Source organism: Hemicordylus capensis, chromosome 2, assembly GCF_027244095.1.
Source record: "Hemicordylus capensis ecotype Gifberg chromosome 2, rHemCap1.1.pri, whole genome shotgun sequence".
Classification (NCBI taxonomy): domain Eukaryota; kingdom Metazoa; phylum Chordata; class Lepidosauria; order Squamata; family Cordylidae; genus Hemicordylus; species Hemicordylus capensis.
Window position 1 is genome coordinate 172630542 of NC_069658.1, and position 27087 is coordinate 172657628.

The window sequence follows — 27087 nt, forward strand, 5'->3', positions numbered from 1 at the left end:
AAGAAGTGCCACTACTGTGCCTTGGCTTTGTGAGTGGCAGAGGAGCCAAACAGTTGTTGGCTTCTGTCTCCATCTGTCTCCCATAATCCCTGTCTCCACAACTTGGATATGTTGGGCAAGGACCCTGCCCTCCCAATAGCTCTCTCCTGAGTTGTTGGGACCCTCTTAGGCTCCCAGGCCTTTAGGTACTATTGCAGCGCTCTTTTTCACTCCATCCTCTCTTTACTGGGCATGGGAAAGTATTAGCAACCTGCCTCTGTGTGACTTGCTTTGGAAGCTCTTGGGTGAAACCTGTGGGTTTACCTGCCAGATCAGGGCATGATTTAGTAAATGGGGTGTGTGTGTGTGACTGATTAAGTGCTGTCAAGTTGGTGTCGACTCTTAGCGACCACATAGATAGATAGATTCTCTCCAGGATGATCTGTCTTCAACTTGGCCTTTAAGGTCTCTCAGTGGTGCATTCATTGCTGTCGTAATTGATTCCATCCACCTTACTGCTGGTTGTCCTCTTCTTCTCTTTCCTTCAATTTTTCCCAGCATTATGGACTTCTCAAAGGAGCTGGGTTTTTGCATAATGTGTCCGAAGTAGGATAGTTTGAGCCGGGTCATTTGCGCCTTGAGTGAAAATACTGGATTCATTTGTTCTATGATCCATACTCTATTCCCCAGAACCATAATAATGCTACCCTAACGATTTAAGATATAGAGTAAGTTCTTGGATGTGTATTCCACAGCTTTTGTCTTTTAGTCTGTCCTGGGGCTTGCTAGTCAGTTCAGGGAAATAAGGGTGGGTGGGAAGCACCATTAAGTGTTCCCATAAAGTGTTCGCTTTAATTTTTTCCATTTGTGTGCAGAATGAGTTTTGTTTTGGGCGGCAGTATCAAGACAATGTGTGCACACGTTTATTCAGAGGGGGACCTTCCTGATTCAGCCTGAGCGGGATTAACTGAGCGGACATAAAAGAGAGTGTGTGAGCACGCACACACGCAGACCTTAGAGCAGGCATCCCCGGCCTTCCAGAGGTTGCTGAACTACAACTTCCAGCATACCCAGTCACGGATGCTGGGAGTTGTAGTTCAGCAACACCTGGAGGGATGCAGTTTGGGGATGCCTGCCTTAGAGGGAGCACACTGCCCACAAGCCAACAGCTAGTCCTCTTCCCCACCCCCGTAATGGTGCCATTCATACCCTTCTAACTTGCCCCATCTTTTCGAAGGCATTTGAACAAAGCACGAGGGCAATGCCTGAAAGTACCTAGACGCGCGTCGGGGGTGTCCGCAGTTGGAAAAGAGAGCAAGGGCTTTTCTTGCACCCTCCCCGCCTCTTGCTTTGCTTTGTTTTGATATTAATCTTCTTTGGCAGCTGATCTAATTTCGTCCCTTTCCTTTCCCAGTGATTAAACTGACGCAAAATAACACACGCGTTTTGCACAACAAACTTCCAGAGCAGGGCAGAACTGAACTGGCAGGAGCACCAGGACTTGGCGCTGCCCGTGCTTTCGGCTCCTCAGCAAGAAGCTGCCACTGTGCCGAGCTGCCGTTCGCCAGAAGGCCGCCAGACCCAACGCTAAGTGAAGCCTTGCTCCGCCTCGGAGATCTGCCGCTTCTCTCCCCTCCGATCCTGCCGAAGCCCCGCGCCCCGCCCAAGACCAACTGCTGCCCAGCGCGGACCAGCAGAGCCCCTGCCGCTGGGCTCTGCTCCCTTACCGTGCTTGCCGTAGTAGTTCTCTTCCTTCGCCATCCGAGCTAAGTTTGCCCCCTCCTCCTCCTCCTCCTCGCTTTCGACCCTTTTCTCTCTCCCTCTCTTGCCTTCCTACTCTTTCTCTCCTCCCTCCTTCCTCGGTCAGCTGCTGATCAGCCACCCAATGAGGCGCCTCGGGTTGCTTCTCCCTCGGGGGCCGAACTGGCCAAACCTGTAAGAGACATTCGGCAGAGAAACGAAAGGCGGGGACTGAGAGAGGCCTGGAGGACGCTCTGCGTTTCTGAGAAGAGCCTCGGCGGCGATTTCTGTCCATGATTAGAGAAGCAGCAGGCGCAGCCGCCCATTGATCAAAGCCGCCTTTGGTCTTCTGAAACAAAACTTCCAGCCTTTTGCAAAGAAGAGGCTTTGCACGTGGGCTCCCCTTAGCGAGACGCAATCCAAAAGCTACAGGCTTGCTCTTTCTGGGTAAGACAAAAAGAACGGCTCCTAACTCTCTCAGTGGATTTGGGCTTGGAACTAGGGTGACCCAAGCTCACATGCCTTTTCCTTCGTAAAGCTCCGGGGGTGATCTTAGACCACACACTAAATTAGTCGTGATTATCCCACTGAAAATCAGGAGAGAGTGAAGTTAGGCATGACAGAACTGAATATTGGGATGTGACTACAACACAGGCCTGGGCATTTTTCTTGCCCGTGTGCACACATAATTCGTTACCTAGAGTAGCATTCCATTCCATTCAGAAGTGGGAGAAAAGCAGAACGGAGAATTGGACAGCACTATTGTAGAAGAGTGTTACGATCATTGATGAGGAGGACTATGGGGATTAGCAGTGGAGTCTGCAGGAAGCATTTTTAGCAGGGGAAGGAAAAATGGGCATGTTTCATTAGGGTCTGGCCCTTTGTTCAGCCCAAAGACTAATTTAACTTTCATGTCAACTTCCCTCAAAAAGCCATTTTGACTGGTGCTGTTCAATGTGGATATCTTGTCTCTCATCAGTCTATGGAAAATCAGGTGATCTCTGTGTGTTTCCATATGCCTGGAAAGGCTCAGAGACCTGGCTGCATCTTTTTCCTGCTAGATGCTGCTAACTTCTTCCCTATAAAGAAAACATCCAGCTTTTCTGTGTAGTTGGTCATCAGAGGTTGACCAACAGCAACTCTTGTTTCCAGAATGTTATTTCTGTGTAAGTTTAGCTTCGTTAGCTGATACCATGCTGCATGGCTCCCAGAATTGTGCAGGGTTCACCAAGATGCACACTCTTGTTTTCTGAACTGAGCCTCCTGTCTTAACACCAGACAGGAAAAAAGGTACCTCGCTTTTGCATTTTAACCATTTTGTCTTGTTTGCCTTTAAACTGTTCTGCTCTTTACGTTTACTTAAATAAATTAGATACTGATTGTTTTAACTTTGATCTGGGCTGGAAACTTGCTCAGTTCTGACTTCCCATGTTGCCCGCTCTGGCTTACACACTCTTTAATATATTTTAAGGCATTTTGCTACGATTGGAGTTGATGAAGGAAAATTCTACTATCCCCTTTCACTCAGTTGTGTCACCTACATAAGCCCTAAAGGTTACAGGTTTCTGCACCCTGCTGTTACAAGGGCCCCTTTTCTTGGAAACAATACTCTACCCCACCTGAGTAGAGATAAACACCCGTTGACAATAGCTTGCCCTGCCTGACTAGAACAGGGAAAATTTTTAAGTTAGTTTTGTCTCATAGGAGATTGGTGGCAGCTCTACTGGAGGACTCTGAACTAACTTGGGGGGAGGTCCAGGACAGGAAATCCTCTCCCCAGTTCACCACACCCTCTACGAAGTGAACTTGGTTGAGTTTCTATCCGTTACAGCCTGTATTAACTATGACTAAGAATCACTTATCTTTTTAAAAGAGCAGGGCATGAGGGGAGGAAGCCTTAATAAGCTTACCTCCCCCGCAGACAATCCCTGATCAGGGTCTGAGTGAGGAGATCGCGCACCCAGACATGCAGCCACCTCCTCTGGCAGAGGGAGAGATGCATTGCCCCAGCCCCCAGAACTCCCATAATGCACCACGCAAGTTCCTTCCAGCACTGGCCGGGAGGCTGCTGCTGTGTTGGAGCCGTGTGGCACTGACACACAATCATTTAGCCCAGGTTAAGGGCACACTCAGGCCCTTAATGCTGACTAAGCAGCGGGTCTTTCTGGCGGGTTTGCCACCACACTGCCGCTGGAAGCCACACAGCTCCCCGCAGTTCTTACAATCCTGTATTATGATTTGACCAGGACTGCCTAGAAATTCCAGATTCTCACAATCAGCTCTGCAGGGCTCAGCAATCATTCATGGCGAACTCTTTAACCAGCAGCACAGTGATTGTGTGAATGAAGCCTATCTTTTAGGCTTTATCTTTATCTTGACTTCTTAGGGGGTGGCTTTTAGTGATACTATGTCCAAAATTTGCTGCTCCTTAAATTGGAGCTGGAGACATACCACCCCACTTTATGGTAAACTTACCAGTGTGGTTTGGTTCCAAAAACATGTAATGGCCTTTCAACACCAGGTAAACAGTACTTGCATAAAATGAACTAAAACCAACAAGCCATCATTTTCATTCCCATGATCCTAATTAGCAGAGGTACAGAAATGTTGGCATCGTTCACCAGCTGGACAAATATTTTACTAGTCAAACGATTCCTCGAGTTATGGTGGTACACTTGCTATTGGGAAGAAGCTACATCAGCCTGCCACAATGTATAAACGCACACAGTGATTATTATATATGCATGATACACAAGCATAATTGATGGAGACATATCCACAGGATGAACGCATTATGAAATAAGACACATTTACAACGCAGAATATAGGAACAGGGCAGCCTCAAGTGACATCAGCAGGTCAACTGCAGTATCAAGAAGCCACTCCAATATCTTACCCTGCACACCACTGCTTTCACAGCCTCCTTTGTGCTCTGCCATTAGAAAGCACTTGTGATTGCAAATTGGTTTACAAACACAGACAAGGCATGCCCTACCCTGCTGGCATACAGAGAGATTGTGGAGGTTGCTAAATTTATCAAGAAACTCTCTTTTTAGCCTACTTTCCAGTAGGCTCATGAGATCACCCGACACTCTGTGCGTGCGTGCGTGCGTGCGTGCGTCCATCCGGATGTGTGTCCCTGCCCCACCACTTCACAACACCTGGACCAATATGAACCAAATCGGGAACAGCTGTAGGGACACATAGGGAACCTCAATGGTGTAGTTTGTGATGATGTCATCCACCCCAATCCAAGATGGTGGATGTGTAAACTTTTGAGGTATAAGCAGGCTAACTTGTGAACTGCCTAACCGATTTGAACCAAATTTGATACAACTGTAGGGACACATAGGGATTCCCAAATGGCATGGTGTGTGATGATGTCATCCACTTCAATTCATGATGGCAGCTGCATTAACATCTGAGGTGCAAGCAGACTAATTTGTGGACTGTTGAACCAATTTAAACCAAATTAGGAGCATTGCATTGAGTGACACACAGGGACACCTCAGTGGTGTAGTTTGTGATGATGTCATCCACACCGATTCAAGATGGCAGACAGATGAACATTTGAGGTACAAGAGATCTAACTTGTGGACCTCGATCTGAACCAGTTGTAGAGACAGTGAAAGAACAGTCAGCTGATTAGTTCTTACTAGAACAACTTGTTGTAATATTTATTTTACAACTACAAAATGCATCACCAAAGAAACCAGAAAGCAAGAAACTATAATAATAACACTTAAGTAAATGCCATATATCCAGTTAGTGCAATGCAGCCTAAGGGATTTCACCAAAGATAGAAATTAATTAGGGTTTCAATACAATACATTCAGGGCGTGGAGACTTAAAAAAAATAAAGAGGATTTCCTAAGGAATCTTAATTATACACTCCCATCATAATTTCATTATCATCTGATCATAACTTTAGAGAAATAATATTTTTATAGGCATTTGTTAAAGCAAAGCTGCTAAAACAAATCTGCTCTCCCACTCTGATGTCAGATGCAGGGAGCGTGGCCACTTCCTAGGAGAGGGTCCGTTTGGATCCTCCGCCCATCCTCCCCAGTCAGCGTTTCATTGAAACGCTGACTGGCTGTTTGGGATTTTTTGCCCAGCCAGCATTTCAGTGAAACACTGGCTGGGAGGAGAGGGGCATGCCATTCACCCCCAGCTGGTGAGCATTACGTTTGCCGGCAGGGTGCAGGAGGGGACAAGAGGGTGCCCGGGCTGAGGGGGAGGGGGTGCCTTGGCAGCTCCTCCCCCCAGACCCTGGCGGCTGGGGGACAGTCCTCCTCCCTTGCTCAATGGTCGCTACCTTCCTGCCTACCCAGGATTGGGAGCTGTGTGCTCTAAATGTTTGATTGTGTGGCAGCAAACAAAGGAGAAAGGGGAAAGTACTTCTGTGGAATCAAGGTAGGAGGAGAAACTGGGTATGACCTACTCAACTTTCATGCCCAGCATTTGACAAAGGAAGGAGGAAAAGCTGCCCTACCCAGCTTTTTTATCCTACCTTGATTCCACACCGAGGTGATTCCACCTAGTCAGTTGTTTACTCCCACACAACCAAAAATTGGGAGCACACAGAGCTCCCAAAGCTGAGTAGGACACTTGTACTACCTAGTTTTCAGTTCTGTGAATGATCTCAATACTGCTACATGTGCATGTGCTACATGTAGCATGTGGATGCTACATGTATCAGAGCTGCTACATGTTCATGTGGATGAAAGTCCAACAATTATCCACTTTTTAATCCATCCCCACAACCACCTCCTGTGGCACAGAAAGAGCTTCTGTTCTGCAGGCAGTCTGGCAAAGGTCAATTTGATATTGACTGGTTGACTGGGATGAGGGTACCCACAGCTGCAGAAGATGGTTTCAGGATTATGTTTCCACAAATAAACTCTTCCCAATCCTTAAATAACCTTTCACGTCTCTTGTGGAGGAACAGCCCTCTATTCCTCCTAACCTTTTTACCTCTACCACCAAGTGGACTTTTGGTATGGCTGGGTCCACTACAACAGCCCTTCACATTTACCAAAAATAAAAATAAAATCCTCAGTATTGTGGAAAGGCTTATAAGCATGGAGTGGAGACAATCAACTGGGTATGACCTACCCAACTTTCATGCCCAACATTTGACCAAGGTAGGAGAAAAAGCTGCCCTACCCAGCTTTTTTATCCTTCCTTGATTCCTTCTAATTTGTTTATAACAAGAAAGTTTACTTTTAGAAAAACTGATTAAATTAAAACATTACTTTTGCAACAAAAAATACAAATTCAGAACAGTTATTAACAGAGCAGGTCAGGGGAAAATAAAAATTGGAAAAATGCAATCACTACTTGGTGCTATACTGGTCCCTGCTCAGAGTCCTCTGTGCTTTTTCTTCTTATCTGCTTGCTGGCTGAGTAGTCTCCTGTAATTTGTAATTCCAGCCTGGCTCTTCTTTTTCTAATGATTTCAGCTTGGCTTCTCTTATTGTTGACTGCTCACTCTCTGCTTTCCTGGACTCACTCTTGCAGACTTCCAGACTCTCTTCCTTCTTCTGCAACCTCCAGCTCTGACTTGCTCCAGCAGACTCTCTTGACTTCTCAGTCCTCCCTCTCCAAAGCTCTTGAAACCCTCTTAGCCGGCATGCGTGTCCTGGATTTGGTGGCGGAACTCTCGCGACACATTGTGAGAGTTCCCGGCATTGGGTGAGAGTTGTGGGCAAGAGAAAATGGCAGCAGGCCGCAAAATGGCCTGAGGAGGCAGCCTCAGGTGGCCGCTGGGAGGTGGGGGCAGCGGGACGGCCTGGCCGTCCCAAGGAAGAAGGAGGCAGCGGCGGCAGTGGCAGCCCGGCCTGGCCACCAGGAGCAGGAGGCAGCGGCAGGATGGCCAGGCACAGGCAAGGGGAGAGGAGGCACTGGCGAGAGGGCAAGGGGGCGGGGAAGCAAGTGGGGCAGTCTGGGGCGGGAGGAAAACGGGCGGCAGGACTCCCCAGTTTGCCACCCGGGAGGAGGAATGGTGGCGGTGGGGCCCTTTTCGGCTCTCTGCCACCTGGTAAGGAGGACCTGGCTGTGGCGGCGGTAAGGTCTGGCTGGAAGTTGCTGTGGGGTGCAGGTGGGGGTGCGAGGCAGGGAGGAGAGGAAAGGAAGGGGAGGGAGGGCAAGAGAGAGGGGGAGAGGAGGGGGCAAGAGGGGGGGAGGGGCAGGAGGAAGGGGGCGAGAGAGTGGGGCAGGAGGGAGGGGGAGTGGGGCGGAGGGAGAGAGGGCAAGAGAGCATGGGGAAGGAGTGGGGGGAACAGCCGGCTCCAAAGAGCACGCATATGCTCTGTGCGGATCAGCTAGTAGAATCCTATTAATAATGCAGTTTTGGGAATATAATATAATTTATAATTCATTCATAATACAAGGGCTATTTACAAAAAGAAGTTTGGGAATATTAACAACAATACATTTACATAAACCCAAGCAGTCTAGGCCTCGTTCCTTCACACCTCTCATCATTTTTTATCCTTAGTGCAAATGCAGAGAGGAGACATGCAGAAAAGAAGGGGCAAGGCAGGTCAAGTTGCAGCTGTTTAGCTACTGAAAGAGGAAGTTATTCTGCTATTATTTTTTAAATGTTATTGTGAAAGGACCCAGAAACCAGAAATTCCCTGTCCTGCTTCAGGAGGGAGCTTCAGAGGATGTTTATCAGCAGCACAGAGTACTAATCAGTAGCTGCAGACAGGAACTGTGGAGAACTGCTTCTGATTGGGGACATCTTCAGATTACCTGCTGTCTATATTGACTTACAGCTCAGTCTTCTGATACAGGGTTTCTTAACCTTGGGCCCCCAGACGTTGTTGGACTACAACTGCCATCATCCACAGACATGGATGATGCCGAAACCATTTTTCTAAGCCTTTTCTGAGCTTCCCTGGTCAAGTTACTTTTTCCCACTGTATCCAGGGAACCCCTCAAGTTCACTTCCTCCACTCTTTGCACTGCATACTCAGTCCTTTCCTGCTATTGCAGAACCCCTACTGGTCCTGAGCCTTTAACAGAACCTTGGTCTGAACACATTAGGAGATCATGCTAATCTCCATACTGATAAAAGCTTAATTTATGATTTTTGAAAATCTAATGGCTGTTAAAGGCCTAAGAGCAGGCTAAGGCATTTTTATCTGGTCAGTTGGCAACCCATATCCATTCAACTTCCAGTCTCCTCCACCTCCCAGTCACCAACCCTTTCCTTCTTGGAGCCAATGGGGCAGAAGCAATTGCTCAAAGAGTGCCAGCAGCAAATGCAAGGCCTCTGCTCCACCCTGCCCTTGCCAGGCTATTTTTAGAAAGAACAGTTGGTTTCCCATCTGCCCCACCCTGTAGGCTGCCCCAGAAGTCAACTGAGTGTTGTGCTGGGGCTGATGGCAACATCCACTGTCAACAGATTCATACATCTTTTATTGCTTATAAAATGCTGGTCTGTGGATGTCAATTATTTAGAATGTTAGAACATTCACTATGGAGAACATACATTGAAATGCCCAGGGTGTCCTGAACTGTATTGCAATGCATCTAGTACACCCATGATTCCTGTGGCTATGTGCTGATGAATGCAGCGAACTTCCTCTAGTTGTAGCTCTGGATTAGACCACAAAACAACCTCCATTACAGCTTCACAAATTTTGTTTGCAATGTTATTGTTTCAAAAGGGGGGGGGAGTCTGCCTAAGCAAGGGGTCCTCAGAATGAGTCCTCAGGAGTTGTTAGACTTTAGTCATTGTGGCTGGGGCTGATGGGAGTAGTAATCCCATCAGATCCCCTGCTAAGTGGGCAAAGAGGCACCTTTTACCGTGGTGATTCTCCTTATTTAGCAGGGGGAGAGTAACTGACCCTATTCACTCCCAGCACAGTACTTCCAGTGACTGTTGCTGGTGTGTGTCTTAAGTTTCTTTTTAGAATGTGAGCCCTTTGGGGACAGGGAGCCATTTATTTGCTTGTTATTTCTTTTTGTAAACTGCCGTGAGCCATTTTTGGAAGGGTGGTATAGAAATTGATTTATTATTATTATTATTATTATTATTATTATTATTATTATTATTATTACAATCCCAAAAGAAGACTGGAGGGGGTAAAGTAAGAGGCTTGCTTTGCCATCTTCTTTCCCTGACCTGGACTGGGAGATTTATTGCAGCCTCCCACCCCAGAAGATCAGCTCTGTCCAGCTTTTGTTCTGCTGCCTTCGTTAGCATCATTAACAATCCTTTCCTGATTGCCTGATAATCTGCACCTGCGGGCATTAATTACATTACATCAGCCCTGTCTTGGGAGTTTCTCATGAGAGGAGAGACTCTGGGTTTTGGGGGCTTATAAGGAAGGAGGGTGTGCCAGAGGCATGGCCGGCAGCGCATCCAACCTGCAGGTGGCCACCAAAGAGGGCTGGGCCTTTGGTGTGGGACTGAGGGCTGGGGCAAAGCATGTTCTATCGTGGCTGTATAAGAAGCTGAAGCTGTTGTTGAGAAAGCTTCTATTGGTCTTGGGCAGTGGTGCACCTAGGTGATTTTGGTGCCCAGATGTGAAGGCTTTGGAGGCCCCCCACCACCACCACCACGAGCCCCCTCTCTGCTGCAAGCCCCCCCTTAAAATGTTTTAAAAGAAAAAAGAGGAGAAAACTGCATGGGGGGGCCCTCTAAATATCCTGGAGGGCCTCCCTAGAAGCCTGCGGCTGCCCTATCACCCTGAAATTACTAGCATGGCTGCGAAATGGAGGAGTTTACGGTGCCAAAGATATGTGGTCGAGATCCCCAGCACTGTCACAGCAGACATGAAGCTGGCTGTGAGAGACAGTGCTACTGGCCCACAACTCTGGCAAGAGAAGGACGTCACTTGCTATTCAGGACTGTATTCCCACTGCCAGAAGAGCTGGGGAAGGCAGAGCGAGGGAATGCATTATTGAGAGATCCAAGATTTTGCAAGAGGAGTGAGAGCTTTTTCTGGCATACTTGGACACAGCCGGCTCCCAGTCCACAAGACAAAGACAGACAAGATGGTGGTGGTTTGACTCATTCATTCATTCATTAGATTTCTATACCGCCCTTCCAAAAATGGCTCAGGGCGGTTTACACAGAGAAATAACAAACAAATAAGATGGATTCCTGTCCCCAAAGGGCTCACAATCTAAAAAGGACTCTTGCCCTTAGCTTGGCAAAAAGGAGGATCAAAATAGCAATAGCAATAGCACTTACATTTATATACCGCTCTATAGCCGGAGTTCTCTAAGCGGTTTACAATGATGTAGCATATTGCCCTCAAAATTCTGGGTACAAAAGATGAGAAGGGGGAAAGGGGGAGAGTAAATGGGAGATACCAATTTTTCCTGGATGGCTCAGGAATTCATAGTTGTCATGACAACTATGGACCTATCCCAGGTGTTCTCAGGACCAATGCATGTTGCTGGTTACACATGTGATCTGATCTTTTACTTTGTTCAAGTTGAGGTCTCCTGTGTTTCTCCCAGTTGTCATGGGCGGATTACCATCTGGTTAAGGCTGGAAGTCCAGAGTTGCCAGAACCTAAGGGGTAGACTCGTGGGTCAAATGGGCCGTAAGCCAGAATTTGGCTTTTTAAAAGCCAAATCTGGCCACCTAGCATCCCACCTCCGCAGGGCTGAGAAGCCTATTTGGATGGTCTACCCAAGAAGGTTATTGGATCCAATAGGATTCCCAGAAGCCTTCAAATGATTTAGTGTTAGATGACCCCCAGATGACCCCTAAGAGACAATATATATTAAAAGAACTACACTGGCTATCAATGAGGAGATTCTCACAATCGGCCAAAAGTGGGCTAAAGGAGCCTAGCCCGCTTTTGGGTGAGCGTGAGAACCACCGGGCTCGCAGGCGAGCCCAGTGTCCTCAAGGTGGGCAACCCGCTTGGGTAGCCCTCCCCTTAGACGAGGTTAGCGGAATGAGAGCTCCGCTAACCCCATCTCTTTGATTGTGTATTGCTGTGCTGTGGCTCCGCATGAGGAGACCCCTGCCGGGAGGCTGAAACAAGCCTCCCCACCCTGGGGGTCTCTCCAGGAAGCCCCTCGTGCTTGCACTGGGCATCCTGGAACTTCTGGGGGCCGCACAGTCCATGATCCCCTCAGCCCCTGAGCCGGCAGTCATGTGGGTGGCCGATCTGGCTACCCGGGCTGCTGGCTTGATCATCTGCAGGGAGAGCAGGCTAAGCCCACTCTCCCCACAGAACCCCCTCCGGCTGGTCTCACTGATTGTGAGACTCACCTCAGAATGTTTCCAGGCAAAATACAAGGTGCTTAGACCCAGGGTATTTAAGATAATATCATCTTATGATTCCCATTGCCTATTGCAATCATCTGGAGAGGTTCATCTGCAGTTAACACCAGCAGCTGTACCAAATTTGGTTCAAATCAGTTAGACAGTCCTCAGGTTAGTGCACTTGTGCCTCAAAAGTTTACACATCCACCATCTTGGATTGGGTTGGCTGACATCATCACAAGCTATACCACTGGGGCATCCATATGTGAAACATCTGTAGCAAATTTGGTTCGAATCAGTTATCCTGTCCACAAGTTAGCACACTTGTGCCTCAAAAGTTTATGTGTCCACGAACTTGAATTGGGTTGGATGACATTGTCACAATCTAGGCCGTTGTGGTGTCCCAATGTGTCCGTACTGCTGCAGCAAATTTGGTTCAAATTGGTTAAGCGGTTCACAAGTTAGCCCACTTGGGCCTCCAAAGTTTACGGGTCTGCCATCTTGAATCAGTGTGGATGACATAATCACAAACGAGGTAGTCCACAAATTAGCCTGCTTGCACTGCAGATATACATGTGACTGCCATCTTGGATTGGGGTGGATGACATAATCACAAACTATGCTAAGTGTCCCTATGTGTCCCTACAGCTGTACCAAATTTGGTTCAAATCGATTAAGCGGTTCACAAATTATTCACATGACTGCCATTTTGAATTGGAGTGAATGACATCACACGCCACGCCATTTGGGCATCCCTGTGTGTTCCTACAGCTGTAACAAATTTGGTTCAAATTGGTTAGGCAGTTCACAAGTTAGCCCACTTGCACCTCAAAAGTTCATGTGCCTGCCACCTTAGATCAGGGTGGATGACATCATCACAAACTACGCCATTGAGGTGTTCCTATGTGTCCCTACAACTGTACCCAATTTGGTTCATATTGGTCCAGGCATTGCGAAGTTGATTCCGGGGACACACACACCGAATGCCTGGTAATCTCATAAATACTCCAAAACCATCTAGTTTTTGAAGACCCCTGGCCTAAGCCTTCTGAGAGTTAACAGAGATAAACAACAGCCAACTGCTTACTGGACAGCATCTGCTAAGGCTAATTCAACACTTCTTGGTACAAGATATATTAATATGTTGTATATATGTGTATATCTAAAACTTACTAACCATTTCTATAGTGCTTTTAACTATACAAAGATGTTTAAAATCATTTTCTCATTTGCCCATCAACAACAGCCCTGTGAGTATAATTACTATTAATCCCACTATTACTATTAATAATTTATGTTAGAGAACTAATATCAAAGGCAGTAGATTGCCCAAAGCCATTCAGGTAGCCCTTGAATGTCTACTTGGAATTGGTCTACCTTCAGGACTAAACTGGCTCTTGCTGGTTCTCCTGGGCTAATTTGTTGTTTAGTGTCCCGGGTATAGCATTGCACTTCACCATTTACTGTAGACTGAGCTTATGAGGACAAAGCCCAGTTTAGTTATCCAAGATGGCTATTGTTTCCAGAATGCCTCTTTATCAGGAAGTCCTCTGCTGTGACACACACTTCGAGGCAATCTCCACCCTTGCATGCTAGGAGACCGAAACAAGAACTCTTAAAATAGCAGGGACAACATTGTTCTTTGTAAATGGTGATGTCACAAGTCAGATTGGAATTGACATGATTCACAGGACTGAATGGAATCAGCAAGGATGATGGGCTGATGGAATCAGCAAGGATAGGAAAAGGGTAAGTAGCAGCTTCTCTTGGCTAAAGATGACGACGACGACAATTTCAACTTAAGTGCACCATCAGTGGCTTTTTGGGAAAGAGGGTACAAGACAGTGGAGAGAAAAAAGACACATGAGGCTGTAGCAGAAGTCCCCTTCCCTGGAAGAATGTCCTGCATCTGACCACAAGGCTGCCAGTTATTCCATTACTCCTAAATCAATCACTAATAAGAAACATTTTTAATCAGATTTGTTTTTATATTTTTAGCTGATATTTTAATTGTGTCATCTTTATAATCTTGTTTTAAATTCTGCTGTAAACCGCCTTGGGATTATTTTAATGAAAGACGGTATATACATTTAACAATAAAATTAAATAATATATATATGTAAAGGGGGAAATAAATGCCAGGAAATAAGTCACTTGGCAGAAACCTATGTGCAGAACAGATATTTGTTTTAATTATGTTAATGTTCTAATGGGTTTTATATTGTGAACCACCCAGGGACTTTTTTGTATAGGTCGGTATACATGTGTACTTAATAAAAAATAAATAAAAGATGTATCAGGAAGTCTTTCATGGAGGTGTAGAAGGTGGCACTGTTTTGTGGGAGCAGAGCTTCCTTCTTCATGTTCTCACTCTCCTGAGCTCAGCCAAATTCAAAGATGGATTTTAGCCAGTCTGCTATCTATTGCCTAAGTTCACTCTCTGAATTTGTATCAAGGGTTGTGAGGAGAAACATTAAAGCCCCTCACACAGCAGAGTGAAGAAGTTTAGCTAAAGAGATTATCTGGAGACAATAGACTTGAGTCCAAAAACAAAGAATTATTAAGAAAATAAAACATCACATACTGAGAGAGACATAGAACAACACACCCAAATAAGTACTAGCCTTCAACAATAAATGAACAATTCTGACTCTTAACTGACCAAGAGAGACCTATTAACATAACTCCTCATGCTTCTAGTGACCAGAAGAGGCTGCTGTGGAGCGAAGAGCAATGTTTTAGAATTCTCACTTCTAACCATTTGGACATCCTAGTTGCAGCTGCATCTGAACTCCCTCAGCACCTGCTCCAGATCAGACCATCCTTGATAAGGGCTTCCTAACCACAATGGTCTACTTGGCAAGCTCAGTTTACACTGTCATTTCTGCTAAAGGTTCTTCAAACATACAAGATTGATCCAATGATTGATTGGGGGACTTTTGCAAGAAAAGCAAATTTCCTACTGTTGATGCAACTTTTGTCGACATCCACAGATGGGATGTCCTGAACCAATGCAGAATCCTACTTTACAGTCCTGTCTGGGCACATTTTAATGCACTGGCCTCCTGGAAAGGATGAGGAAGAAACTAAGGGCATCTCAAGGGATCTCAGCAATTCTTTGAGCCACAATAATTGAGGGCAAAGAGCCCGTTTCAGAGCCTCAAGGGCCAAATTAAACATGGAACATAGGAAGCTGCCATATATTGGTCTATCTAGCTCAGTATTGTCTTCACAGACTGGCAGTGGCTTCTCCAAGGTTGCAGGCAGGAATCTCTCAGCCCTATCTTGGAGAAGCCAGAGAGGGAACTTGAAACCTTCTGCTCTTCCCAGAGCAGCTCCATCCCCTGAGGGGAATATCTTACACTGCCCACACCTCTAGTCTCCCTTTCATATGCAACCAAGGCAGACCCTGCTTAGCTAAGGGAACAAGTCATGCTTGCTACCACAAGACCAGCTCTCTTCTCATAGAGATTGTGTTTGGCACAACCAAACACTAGTGCTGCTGAATTCCTACAAAGCAACGGGGAACAAGGATAGCTAGTAGGGGGAACCTCTACTCTCTGTGATATGCACTTTACCTGCAAAACCACTTATAAGTTATTTTTCCTTCTGGCAGAGGATATTTCTTGTCACAGAGGAAAAACATCTGGGGAGAGCAGTTGGGGGGGGGAGCACAGGCAAAGATTCCATTTTCCCTCTTCCCAACCGCCCATGCTCTACTTCAAAGCTCTCCCCACGCCACCATCCTGTGCCCCCACCCCTTGCTTTATAGCAATTCAGCAGCAGCCTAATCCTGATACATGGGTTTGCCAGCTTCACATAGGGCCACAGTTGGGCCCAAGAAACTGCATGCCGTTTCTTTATTTAACTATTGCATGTTTTATTTTATGAAACATACTATTTTGCATGATTCAGTTAAATTGTATTTATTGACTGGATGCCTCACTGAGTGCGGTGCTCTGAGTGCTGCTATGGAAAAGTAGTATAAAAATTGAATTTATGAATGAATAACTTCAGAAAATGCAGCTGGTTGCTGTGAGACGAGTATTTCTACCAACATAGACATTCCTGTTGGGTCTTTTGTTCTCAAGAAAAACTTGCACCATGGGGCAGCTTTAACCAACCACAAAAAATAGAATATTAAATAAATAAAAAATTGAGGAGAAGCCAGCAGGCCCACACACTGCAATTTCCATGCTGGTGCTTGAAAACCAATTTCACATGCAAATGGAGAAATCTGAACTGCTTCCAACATTCATCAGTGCTCCAGCTCAGTTCAGTGCCTCTTAGTTACTTTGGAATGTGAGGCAATAGCTTTCCCACAACCTTGTCATGTGGCTAACAAAATAAGGTGTGAACTAAATGGAAAATGACTTCGAAGCAAGTGTGCTTCTATGCAGCTTTTATCGGCTGCTCAGAAAATATCAAAAGACAGGGCTGTACCAAGGGGGTTTAGGGCTGGGGGCGAATCAGCATGAGACAGGGGGAAGCCTGCTAGGTCAAGAGCTGCCACCTGTTGCCATGCATGGGGGCACCTACCAGCCAGCGACTCACCTCGTTGCCTGCCTGCCTGCCTTTTGTGCAGGGAGCTGGGAGGAGATCAGGCAGGGGTCTGAGAGCTCAAGGCCTGGGGGAGTGCGGGGCTGTGGATGATCACCCCAGTTGCCCAGCCCTAAAGATGGCCCTGTAAAAAGAGCTACCAATTGCCTTTCTTGGCTCCCTCAACTACTCTTGGGCTCCTTGGCATATCCTTGAACCAAATCATATGTAGTTGCACAGAAAGAGAAGCAGAGGGCCAGGTTCCTGCAAGTCTAAGAGCCAAATTAGAAATGATGCAAGAGAAGATCTCTGATCGGATCTCCTAGTGTATTTTTTCCAAAGCTTAAAGCCAACACTTATGAGGGTGGGGCTGAATTGGATCAGGGCTGCAGTGTGGGCAAAAGAGGAAATTTACTCTCCTTTATATCAGGGGTTCTCAAACTTGGGTCCCCAGATATTGTTGGACAAGAACTTCCATCATTCCACAGCAACAATGGCCTTACTCTCAAAGAGCAGTTCCATCAGGTTTTCCAGAATCAGACCAGGACAAGGCTCTTGTGCACTGATGGTATTTCCCCCCCGGTCTGTGCAACATTTCATCATAGACCACCAGTGGTGAAAGGAGAACCAGCTGCTGAAACTGCCATCAGTCTCAGCCAGGGCCTGTATTCAATCTAGCAACCCAGATTCAGAGGAAAGAGAGCACAATAATCACAGGATGTTTCCAAATGAAAATCCTATTTCTTTGTTCACCTGCATGTCAAGAAGCCACCAAAGAAAAGGTGCAATTGGCACAGGCATTAGGCATTTTGCAGGTAGGCCGACTGACAGATCTGACCAGAGTCCACCAGGAATCTCTTTTGACTCTCTTTCAGTGACAAGACTCACCAGTAAGTGAGTGAGAACATGCAGAGCACTTTTCGCTCAGCAATGAGAATCAGCAACCAACTACTTTGTATGTGGGGTTGGGGAAATTGGGCTTTCCAGATATGAAGTTAGGTGCCATCGGTCAAGCCTGGCTGAAAGCTATTTGTGGTTTGGGGGGGGCAGTATTTTTAAACAACGTAAGAACAGCCCTGCTGGATCAGGCCTGAGGCCTATCTTGTCCAGCATCCTGTTTCCCACAGTGGTCCACCAGATGCCTCCAAGAAGCCCACAGCAAGAGGTGAAGGCATGCTCCTGCTGTTGCTCCCCTGCAACTAGAAGCTAAGAGCCTTTCCAGAAAGAGGGGTAACACGTGCCAGATTGAGTGGACTCTCACAATTAATCCTACGCAGAGTCAGTGTGGATCATCCACACACACTACACTAATTCACATGATCAACAACTGGGTAGGACAAGTGTTCAACCCAGTTTCAGGGGTTCTGTGTGCTCCCCATTTTTGATTGTATGTGAGTGAAAAACAAGGTAGGAGGCAGGGAGCTTGACCGTGTACTAAGCCCCAGTTGGGTAAGATGAACACACCCTACCCAGATTCTATCCCAAGTTTCAGAATGAGGCAGGAGGAAAATCCATCCTACCCAGTTGGAGCTTAGCAAAAGATCAAGCTCCCCATTTTTCACCTTGTTTTTCACTCACACATGATCAAAAATCAGAAGCACACACAGTTCCCAAAACTGGATAAGGACACTTGTCCTACCCAGTTTCAATCATGTGAACTAGCCTATTGTGTTCCCTCCTGCAGGTCCCCATTCACGTTTATATATATCTCCATCATGAGTATGTGTGGTTATTGGTCCTCCAAGGCTTCCCTCCCTTCCCAGTATCCCTCCCCTTTTTTATATCCCCGCCCACTCTCCTAATTCCTGCCCACTACCTCTGCTGGTACATGAGAAGGCAGTTTATAGACACAAATAATGGAAACTGGAAGATGTTAAGAGAGCATATTATAAAAACTTTTAGGTCCACGAGTACACGTTCCTTTACATGCACACTAGAGAATCCACAGTGTGAAGGATTACGATGTGTTGTTTCTGTCTTGCTAACTGGTCATGGCCTCCATAATTAATCAGCATTAGCTGCCATGCCATCCTCTTGCTATGGCCTTATAAAAGCCTTTGACTGAATGGGTAGTTAATGCACATTAGAGTCATTGTATTCTTCCACCATTGCACTTCCCCATTTTTCACAGTCTGCCCACCAACCCCAGCTCCTGGGGTGGAGGGAAAAGGGTGTTATTACCATAGCCTTCACCATGGGCCTGGCTAGGCTGGGCAGAGCTAATCCTCAGCAAGGCTGAATGCCAGTGGCCGCCAACTCACACCCCTGTGCAGGGTAACAGTCTGACACCCCTCCTTCCCTTCCTCTGCCTGCCTCCAGAACCAGGACCCCAACAAGCACCACCACCAGCACCACCATAAGAAGTTCAAAAGCAGTGAAAGTGAGTAAAGCAGAGGAAGCAAGGTTAATTGATGAGTAGTTGGGAAAGCGCTATGCCACCAAAGCACCTTCAAAAATGTAAAAATAAAGATTGGATAGCTGGGGGTCAATGAAGAACACTTTGATGGGTGACCACAAAAGGACTGTGCATAATTGCTCCGGTACAGAAATGAGGGTGTGTGGGAAATGGCACTTCTCGAAGCCACACTCTCTCCAGTGCCACTGATGCTAACTACACCTCTACAGTTTGCACACAATCTGCCCACATACCACTCCTACTCACAAAATATTTCTCTATCCATAAGACCGTAAAAAAGCAGACTTGAAAAGGACTGATCATGAACAAAACATGCAGGAAGGGCTGTGTGTCATCTGGTCATCCAACAATATTGCCCATAAGAAAAAGAAATCAAGGTAGTATAAATCACCATCTGAAAAGGCTCTATGTCTTGATGCCCACTTGAGGCTGAGTGACCTTTAAATAGGAAAGAGCAAGTAACATGGAATGGGGAGCCAGAGTAGGAGGGCTGCCATCATTTTTCAAGCAGGGCTCCTGTACCTTTAACTGTTCCTTGGCAGACACATTCAGCTGTTGCAACTGCCCTCTCCTCCATATAGCTGCACCTGTTGAGTTTGTCACAAAACTGCTGAAAACACATGAATACATAGAGAATCCCCACAATGGACTGGGGGAGGCAGACACCACACAGCTTATTCACAAGCGGCTTGGACAAATTCATGGAGGACAAGTCTCTTGGTGGTTACTAATAGGTGGCTATAGGCCACCTCCAGCCTCAGAGGCATGGTGCCTCTAAATACCACCACGGGTACTACTAAGAATATTTATATATCACCCTTCAACCAAAGTTCTCAAAGCGGTTTACATAGAAAAATAAATAATACATAAATAAGATGGCCCCGTCCCCAAAGGGCTCAAATCTAAAAAGAGAATAAGGAAGATACCAGCAGGGTTGGATAGGGCCAGTTGCTCTCCTCCTCCTAAATATAAGAGAATCGCCACTTTAAAAGGTATCTCTTTGCTCATTTAGCAGGGGTTTACCAGTTGCAGGGGAGCCACCGCAGGAGAAAGGGCATGCCCTCACCACTTGCCTGTGAGCTTCTCAGAAGCACCTGGTGGTCCCCTGTGGGAAACAGGAAGCTGGGCTAGATAGGCATTGGGCCTGATCCAATAGGGCTGTTTTTGTTTTCTCTCCCCAGTGCAGCTAGCCATATCCAAGTAATATGGGCCAGAGTTCCCATCTTTACAGAGTTCCTATCTTTACAGTTCAGTTGCTTTTTTCCAAGGAAGAAAAAAAGCTCACCCCTTTGTTCAACAGACCCTGCCTGCCCCACACAGAGTCCTGTTGCAAAACTTCTTCCAATTGCTACCACCTGAGTCAGTCATCTTCTCTGCCCATTTTCCATCGTGCCCTTCACTTTTGCAATGTTTTAATTCTCTCGGATTGGCTCCAGAGCAGAAAGAGAAGAAACTCAGGATCACAAAAGAAGCTGCGATCCTATTTACCCTTACTTAGGACTGAGTTGTACTGAACTTGGTGTGACTGGCTTCTCAACAAATATGCAAAGGCTCCAGCTGTGGAAGTTCTAATTGCCTGCCTACTCAGATGTCCTACTCTGAGGCAAGCCTGTAGTTTTCAGAAGCCCAGTTCATGTTTTTGTGGCAGTTGTAACCAGTAATATAGTTGCCAATTCAGAAGTGCCGGAGCTTTCGGCTTTGCTGGGAGTTTGCTAGGAGTTTTCTACGAGGCTTTAATGAAAGTTCAAAGTTGCCCAAAAAAAACTGATGCAAAAAGTGGATATAAATCGAGCTACACTCTAACATGCAATGAAAAACCCAAATTGTGTGTGAAGTGCTCCCTGATAGCTTGCAGGGATTTCAGGGTAAATTTGGCCAATATGTGGATGCATACCTTCTTCTAAGTGAGGGTCCATTACTCTTGCACTCAAATTGTAGCCTTTGGTGCTGCATTTGATAACAAAACAAAACAACCTCAGGGAAAAACTGCACGTGACTCCACATCATATCTAGTTTGGCCTTGAGTGTGAGAAGTGCATGGGCCCTCTAGAAGTGGTTTAGACAAAAACAGGACAAATAAAGAGAATATAAAGATAGGAAAGGGTTGAAAGTTAGAAGAAACAGAAAGTGAATGTTCAATTGTGCTAAAATGTCTGAATTCAGCACCAAGTAACCTCAATCCGTTACCTCAGTTAGTTATGCAAATATATTTCCTTTTATTGCTCAGAGCATTCTGCTTTTCATATATGGGAGTGGGGATATACAGAAACAAATAACTTTGCAAAGCACTAGCGACCTACTGCAGGTCTTGCTCAGCAACCACTCCTCCTCACACTGGAAGTTTATCAAAGCACTGCTCACATGTTTCCAAGGACATCCTTATCAGCTAGAAACTGAATACAAAAATCAGAATTATGGCAAGTGCAGACTGCCATGCAGGGATAAAGAAAGTCACAAAAAATATATTTCCTGAACAACCACTAAAGGTTTGGTGTCTTGTAAATTCTAAAGGTACATTGAAGAGTGTCCTCTTTCACTCTGTGTCTACAGAGCCCTAAGCAACAGCCTTAAAGGAGGGAGGGAGCTGACAAGCCTCCCCCCCCCGCAGTGTTTATGTCTTCATGGCTAGTTGCACATTCCACAAGAAAAGCCCTTCATCACCTCCAAAGCTTTCCGAACCATTCTCCCTTTTACAGATGGGGTCTCCTACTGGCAGAGAAGCCCTCCTCTTTCCAGTACCCGAAGCTGTACTGAAGGTGTTGCCTTCAGAAGCTGTGTGCCAAGAGGTGCCAAAGTGGGCTGTGGGCTTCTCTAGTGTCTGTGTGGCTCAGGCCAGAGTGGGCCACAACATTTTGTATCCTGTTGGAATTTAATGACGAAGGCTTTCCTGTTGTGAAGAGAATGGCACATGTAATAACTGTACATCTTGGATGAATAGAGCATTTTCTGTGGAATCAGAGGTAATATTCACACAGAATAATCCCAAGCACAGACACCCAAAGAATTCCCACTGAGTAACAAAACATCCTAAGAAAAGATAGCATAAGTAACAACAGCATAACAGATTTAACATATTCTAGTACAGGGCAAAAACTAACTGCAGATTTGGTTAGTGTGGACTAGAGACAGGGCCTGTAAAATCCATATTTTTAGAGAGGACTTTAGTGTTTTATCTACAGTTATACTGTATCCAGTGGGTTTTTAAGGTTACAGCTTTTAAACCCAGTTTTAGCTGGGTTTTTATTTTAGTTTTATTATGGCTATATTGTTTTATTATGTTAATTGTATTATCGTACAGACTATTTTATCATTTCTCTGAGCTGCCCTTAGCAGTATTGCACTGGAGGGGAGGAATATAAACATTTAAACAAACAAATAATATGTCTAACAGACTCCACCACTTGACCCTCTCTAGCTCCATCCTTTTATTTTTGGGCTTTCTGCTAGGCAATTTTCACAGCCCCATCCAAGCACCAGAATTTTTTTTATTTCAAGAGTCTGCAATCCTATTTCTGCACTATTAGATGTATTGTGTGAAAAATTCTATTAAGAGTCTGCTGTTCATGCAATGACCTCATTTAAAACAAACAAACAACAACACCAAAGCCAGTTTCTTGCTTTATTGGCTTTGTGAAGATACATCGAGAAATATACTGGCTCTGCCTAGAAACATTCCTGTGGAACAGCAGTAGAGTTCTGCATTCTGCACATTCTCAAGGCCTTCAGTTCTGCTCGAACCATCCATTTGCTCCACTTTCTTCCCCATATGTTTCCTTGCCATACCCCCCACAATTATCCAAATATTCCAATATTCACTTCCAAATCAAGAGTGCTGACTGAACATATTTAAACAAAATAAGCAAATTGGCATGCATTTTATTGCTATACAGCCCAATTTCATGCATTTTTACAAAAATGTCTTATTCTTTATTCAACAGGGTGTTGAGAGCTGCAACCTTACACAGAGCAGAATTTGAGCTTTCTTGGCCTCCTTTTCTTTAATGTTCCACAGGAAGTGGTACACTGAAAATTCTGCCTCTTTTTACTTTTCATTCTGAACATAGCACCCTAGGCAGCAACTAGTTTTCCTGGAGAACTAAGCAAGGGGTTGTGACTCCACTGCATAAAGTGGCTTGCTATATCACACTACCTTTGCCTCTGGGTTGGAATTTGGGGAGGCAGATTTGCACAGGGGCCTCCAATTGCTGACCCCTTTTAACCAACCAACTTGAAGCAAGTGCCTCACTCTCATCCCTTTCCTTGTCCCCATATAAGGCAGTTCACAAAGCCCCAGTTCCCTGGAGCTTGTGCTTCCTAATTTAATCCTTGAGCCATGCCACTCATAATGGTGAATTATTGCCATCTGCATTGAGTCATGTTGATAACAATTTCTGGGAAGGTCTGCACCCAAAAGATTGGAAATAGGTTGTAGACTTCTAGAACTCATGTGGGTTTATTTTTAATCACAATATTAACCATATCTCTCATTTGTTTTACCTGAGAGTAAGCCCCCATTGAGCTCAATGGGGACTTGCTTCTGAATAGACATGCAAAGACTTGCACTGCACAAAACTTGCTTTACTTCCCTACAATTGCTTACTTTGCAAAATTTCTTATTACTGTGTTTTTAATATCAACTGCCATTACTGTGCGTGAATGACTCAACCTTCCTGCAGTCATGAACTCTTCAAAAAGTGAATACATATGTCCATCTTCAAATTCATCATCACAATAATAACTTCTTCCTAAGCTACATGTTTGTCATTCCTTGAACTTTGTTCCTGGTTTACATGTATCAGTGTAGATGTTCCAAAGCTTGTTTTGAAGTGCACAGCACAAGTTCTGTATCCTTTTATACTTGCACTGGAGATTGGGGACAGTGTCCTTGGCAACATCTTCTACAAACTATTTATATAAATTGTTACACATAAAACTGTGCAAGTGTTGAAAGTCACCTATTATCCATCCCCTGGGATAACAGACTTTGCCAGAAAACACTATCTGTATTACTCATAGCATTTAATTCCAGTCTGGCTCAAAGACTATCTGAGTAGAAAACACCAGGCTTCTCAATCATGTCCAGCCAGACAACTGTTGCTTATTCACAGCCTCCCCTCTTGCCTATTTCCTGTTTAGAGGTTCAGCTTTGTGCCTGCTCTAGAGAAGACAACATACTGGCACTTTAGAGAGACAGAAGCTTCCTGAATCCTGATCCAATAGAAGGAATAGGAACATAGGAAGCTGCCATATACTGAGTCAGACCATAGGGCTATCTAGCTCAGTGTTGTCTTCACAGATTGGCAGCGGCTTCTCCAAGGTTGCAGGTAGGAATCTCTCTCAGCCCTATCTTGGAGAAGCCAAGGAGGGAAGTTGGAACCTAGATGCTCTTCCCAGAGCGGCTTCATCCCCTGAGGGGAATATCTTAAAAGTGCTCACAAATCAAGTCTCCCATTCACATGCAACCAGGGCAGACCCTGCTTAGCTAAGAGGATAAATCATGCCAGCCGTCTCCTCTCAGGCAGTCAAACAGGCACCCAATTTGCACAGGGTAGAGGGGAAGCTGGTGGCATGAGGGGGAACCAGACAATAGAGACAAGGGGCCCAAAACCAACCACGCAAGATATTTAGCATTTTCCTCAGTGGATCGGGAGTGAGAAGCCCGTCAGCAGCGTCTTTCTTTCTGCACTCTGGCAACACCTGTTAAGGGCTGCAGTGAGGAGAGGGTGCTGTGAATCACCGGAAGCTCTTCTGCCCCTAATTCCAATCGTATGGTGTGGACTGGGGTGGGATGGAGGGTTCAGGGTCTCAGCCCGTCCGCAGAGGGTTTACTGTAAACTCTGCCTTTACAACCCACTAGGTCAGCTCCCTGCTGCCTCTGACAGGGTCAACAACGACAGATCTTCCACAGAAGACGCCTGTATCCCCATCTCAGTTCAATCGGCCCCTTTGAGGCGCTGCCCCTCCCCGATTTGAGGGATGCTGCTGGCCTGGCATCTGGTAGGTAATACAGAGCTAAAACCACACACCTCCCGCACACCCACACGTCAAAAGGAGCTTTCCATCCAGGCTGAGTCCCCTATCCCAGAAGAACCCTTGTGATTGGCGGCGCCGTTGTTGCACGCAGCTGCCAGCCCACCGACCCCCGCCGTCGTACCCCACCCCTCCCATCGTCCTCCATCCCACTCCCCTGGCTCAGGAAATGCCGTCGGGGACGGGGGGGCTGCATGCATGCCACGAGCGCACGCTTGCCAGCTGCCAAACGGAAGAGCCTTTACCGTAAGGGCCGTCAGCATCGTCGGGCTCCTTAGTGCCGGGTTCGTGGTCCATCGCTGTCGAAATCAGCCGCAGACGGCAATGATCGAGCGCAGGAGCTGTCGCTTGGGCGCGGCTCCCGAGGGCGCGAAGAGGAGGCGGGGTCGAGAGAGGAGGTCGTCCCCAGCTGGTTCGGCTGACGCTCACCCGACCCGACCACCCTCCACCTCTTCCTTGGCTGGCTGCTGCTTCGCTGTTGCCGGCTTCCTCTCTTAGCAGCCCAGGCGGGGCCGGACTGCGGATATACTGAAGAGTGTAAAGAAGAACTTCGGGGTATAAGATGCTCAGACACCCGTGACCCGACAGCAAACGAATACAGGAAAGCCGCTTAGCAAAATACATTTTGAAGCATTTCAAACATGATAAAAAAGAGAAAGGGAAGCAGTGGCAGATGGTGACTGAGACTTTTTGAACAGGTGAGGCCAGAGGTGCGCCTAGGTTAATGTTGCAGCCTGGACCTAAAGACCTTTGGAGCCTCCCCTCCCCTAAGTTAAGCATCATTTTTAACACGGTTCTTGAGGGCACAAACCACACCACCCAGGACAGACTAAAGAGGATTTGGGGTCCCCAGAGGGTGTAGAAGCTAGCAATTATCTAACAGGGTGTGGTGTGGAGACCTGCAATCCTTTAACAGGGATTCCCAGATGTTTTTGACTACAACTCCCAGAATGCCCAGTTGCAATGACTTTTGCTTGGAGATTATGGGAGTTGTAGTGAACCACATCTGGGAATCCCTGTTTAGAGGGAACTCTGGTGGAGGCCCTGGACTTTGGCCCTGAAGTCCAGGGATAAGAGTGCCTCTGGGTGAGGCTGCTGTTATTAAACTATCTTCTTTTCCTCACACAATCTGAACAATGCTTATATAGCAAAGGCTGTCCTTAAAAGTGTAGAGTGCCATAGGGCCCCTCTGAGAAACATCAATTACTCCCTCATGGATACAGGGCCTTTTTAAGACTCTGGGAGATGTCATGCTTGCACTGTTCTGCAAGAACAAAAATTGCCCAGATTTGTGCCATTATATTTATTAATTGTTGTTGTTGTTTACACAGTCAGACAGGTGTTATTGACTGGTTTGTTTTATCCAGACATGGAGTCCTTCCCAAGGACCTGGGATGGCTGAATTTTATTATCAATATTGTTGCTGTTATTATTATAGATATCGTCACAGAATATAGGCTGTTCCCGGTAAAGTTGCTTTTTGAAATTGGCTGATGGTGATTTCTGTGGCCCCTATGGTGTTGAGGTACTCTTCAAGGTGTTTTGTAATTGCACCTAGGGAGCCAATTACTACTGGGATTATTTTGGTCTTCTTCTGCCACAGCCTTTCAATTTCAATTTGTAGATCTTTGTATTTTGTGATTTTTTCTATTTCTTTTTCTTCTAATCTGCTATCACCTGGTATTGCTATGTCGATTATTTTAATTTGTTTTTATTTCTTCTTGACTACAGTTATCTCTCTCTCTCTCTCTCTCTCTCTCTGTGTATATATATATATATATATATATAAAATTATTATTATTATTACATTTATATCCCACTCTTCCTCCAAGGAGCTCAGAGTACTACATAGTACCCCATACTACATACTTAGGTTTCTCTTTCACAACAGCCCTGTGAAGTAGGTTGGGCTGAGAGAGAAGTGACTGGCCCAGAGTCACCCAGCAAGTATCATGGCTGAATGGGGATTTGAACTCAGATCTCCCCGGTCCTAACAGCTCACTATTGGACAACTCCATTTGCATAATTTTGTGCTTGTGCAACAGTGCTCTTGTGAAACTGTGCAGATATTACATTCCACCGCATATGTAACATTTTGCAATATGTCCCCCACAGACTGCATCCTGTGTCAATGTAATAA

General features: G+C 46.0%; 1 protein-coding gene across 3 annotated transcripts in view; it reads right to left on the reverse strand.

Moving 5' to 3' along the window:
- SLC44A2 (solute carrier family 44 member 2) overlaps window positions 1–25457 on the reverse strand; it is a 98256-nt gene extending 72799 nt beyond the window's left edge. For 2 of the 3 annotated variants that reach the window (XM_053297530.1, XM_053297529.1), the window contains exon 1: window positions 25193–25457. In XM_053297530.1, the coding sequence (XP_053153505.1) occupies window positions 25193–25244 (52 nt within the window). In that variant the 5' untranslated portion in view covers window positions 25245–25457. Of the gene's footprint in view, window positions 1–1706; window positions 1860–25192 lie in introns of those variants that run through there. The other variant, XM_053297531.1, reaches the window with a different exon arrangement.
- Between the last annotated feature and the right edge of the window lie 1630 nt (window positions 25458–27087).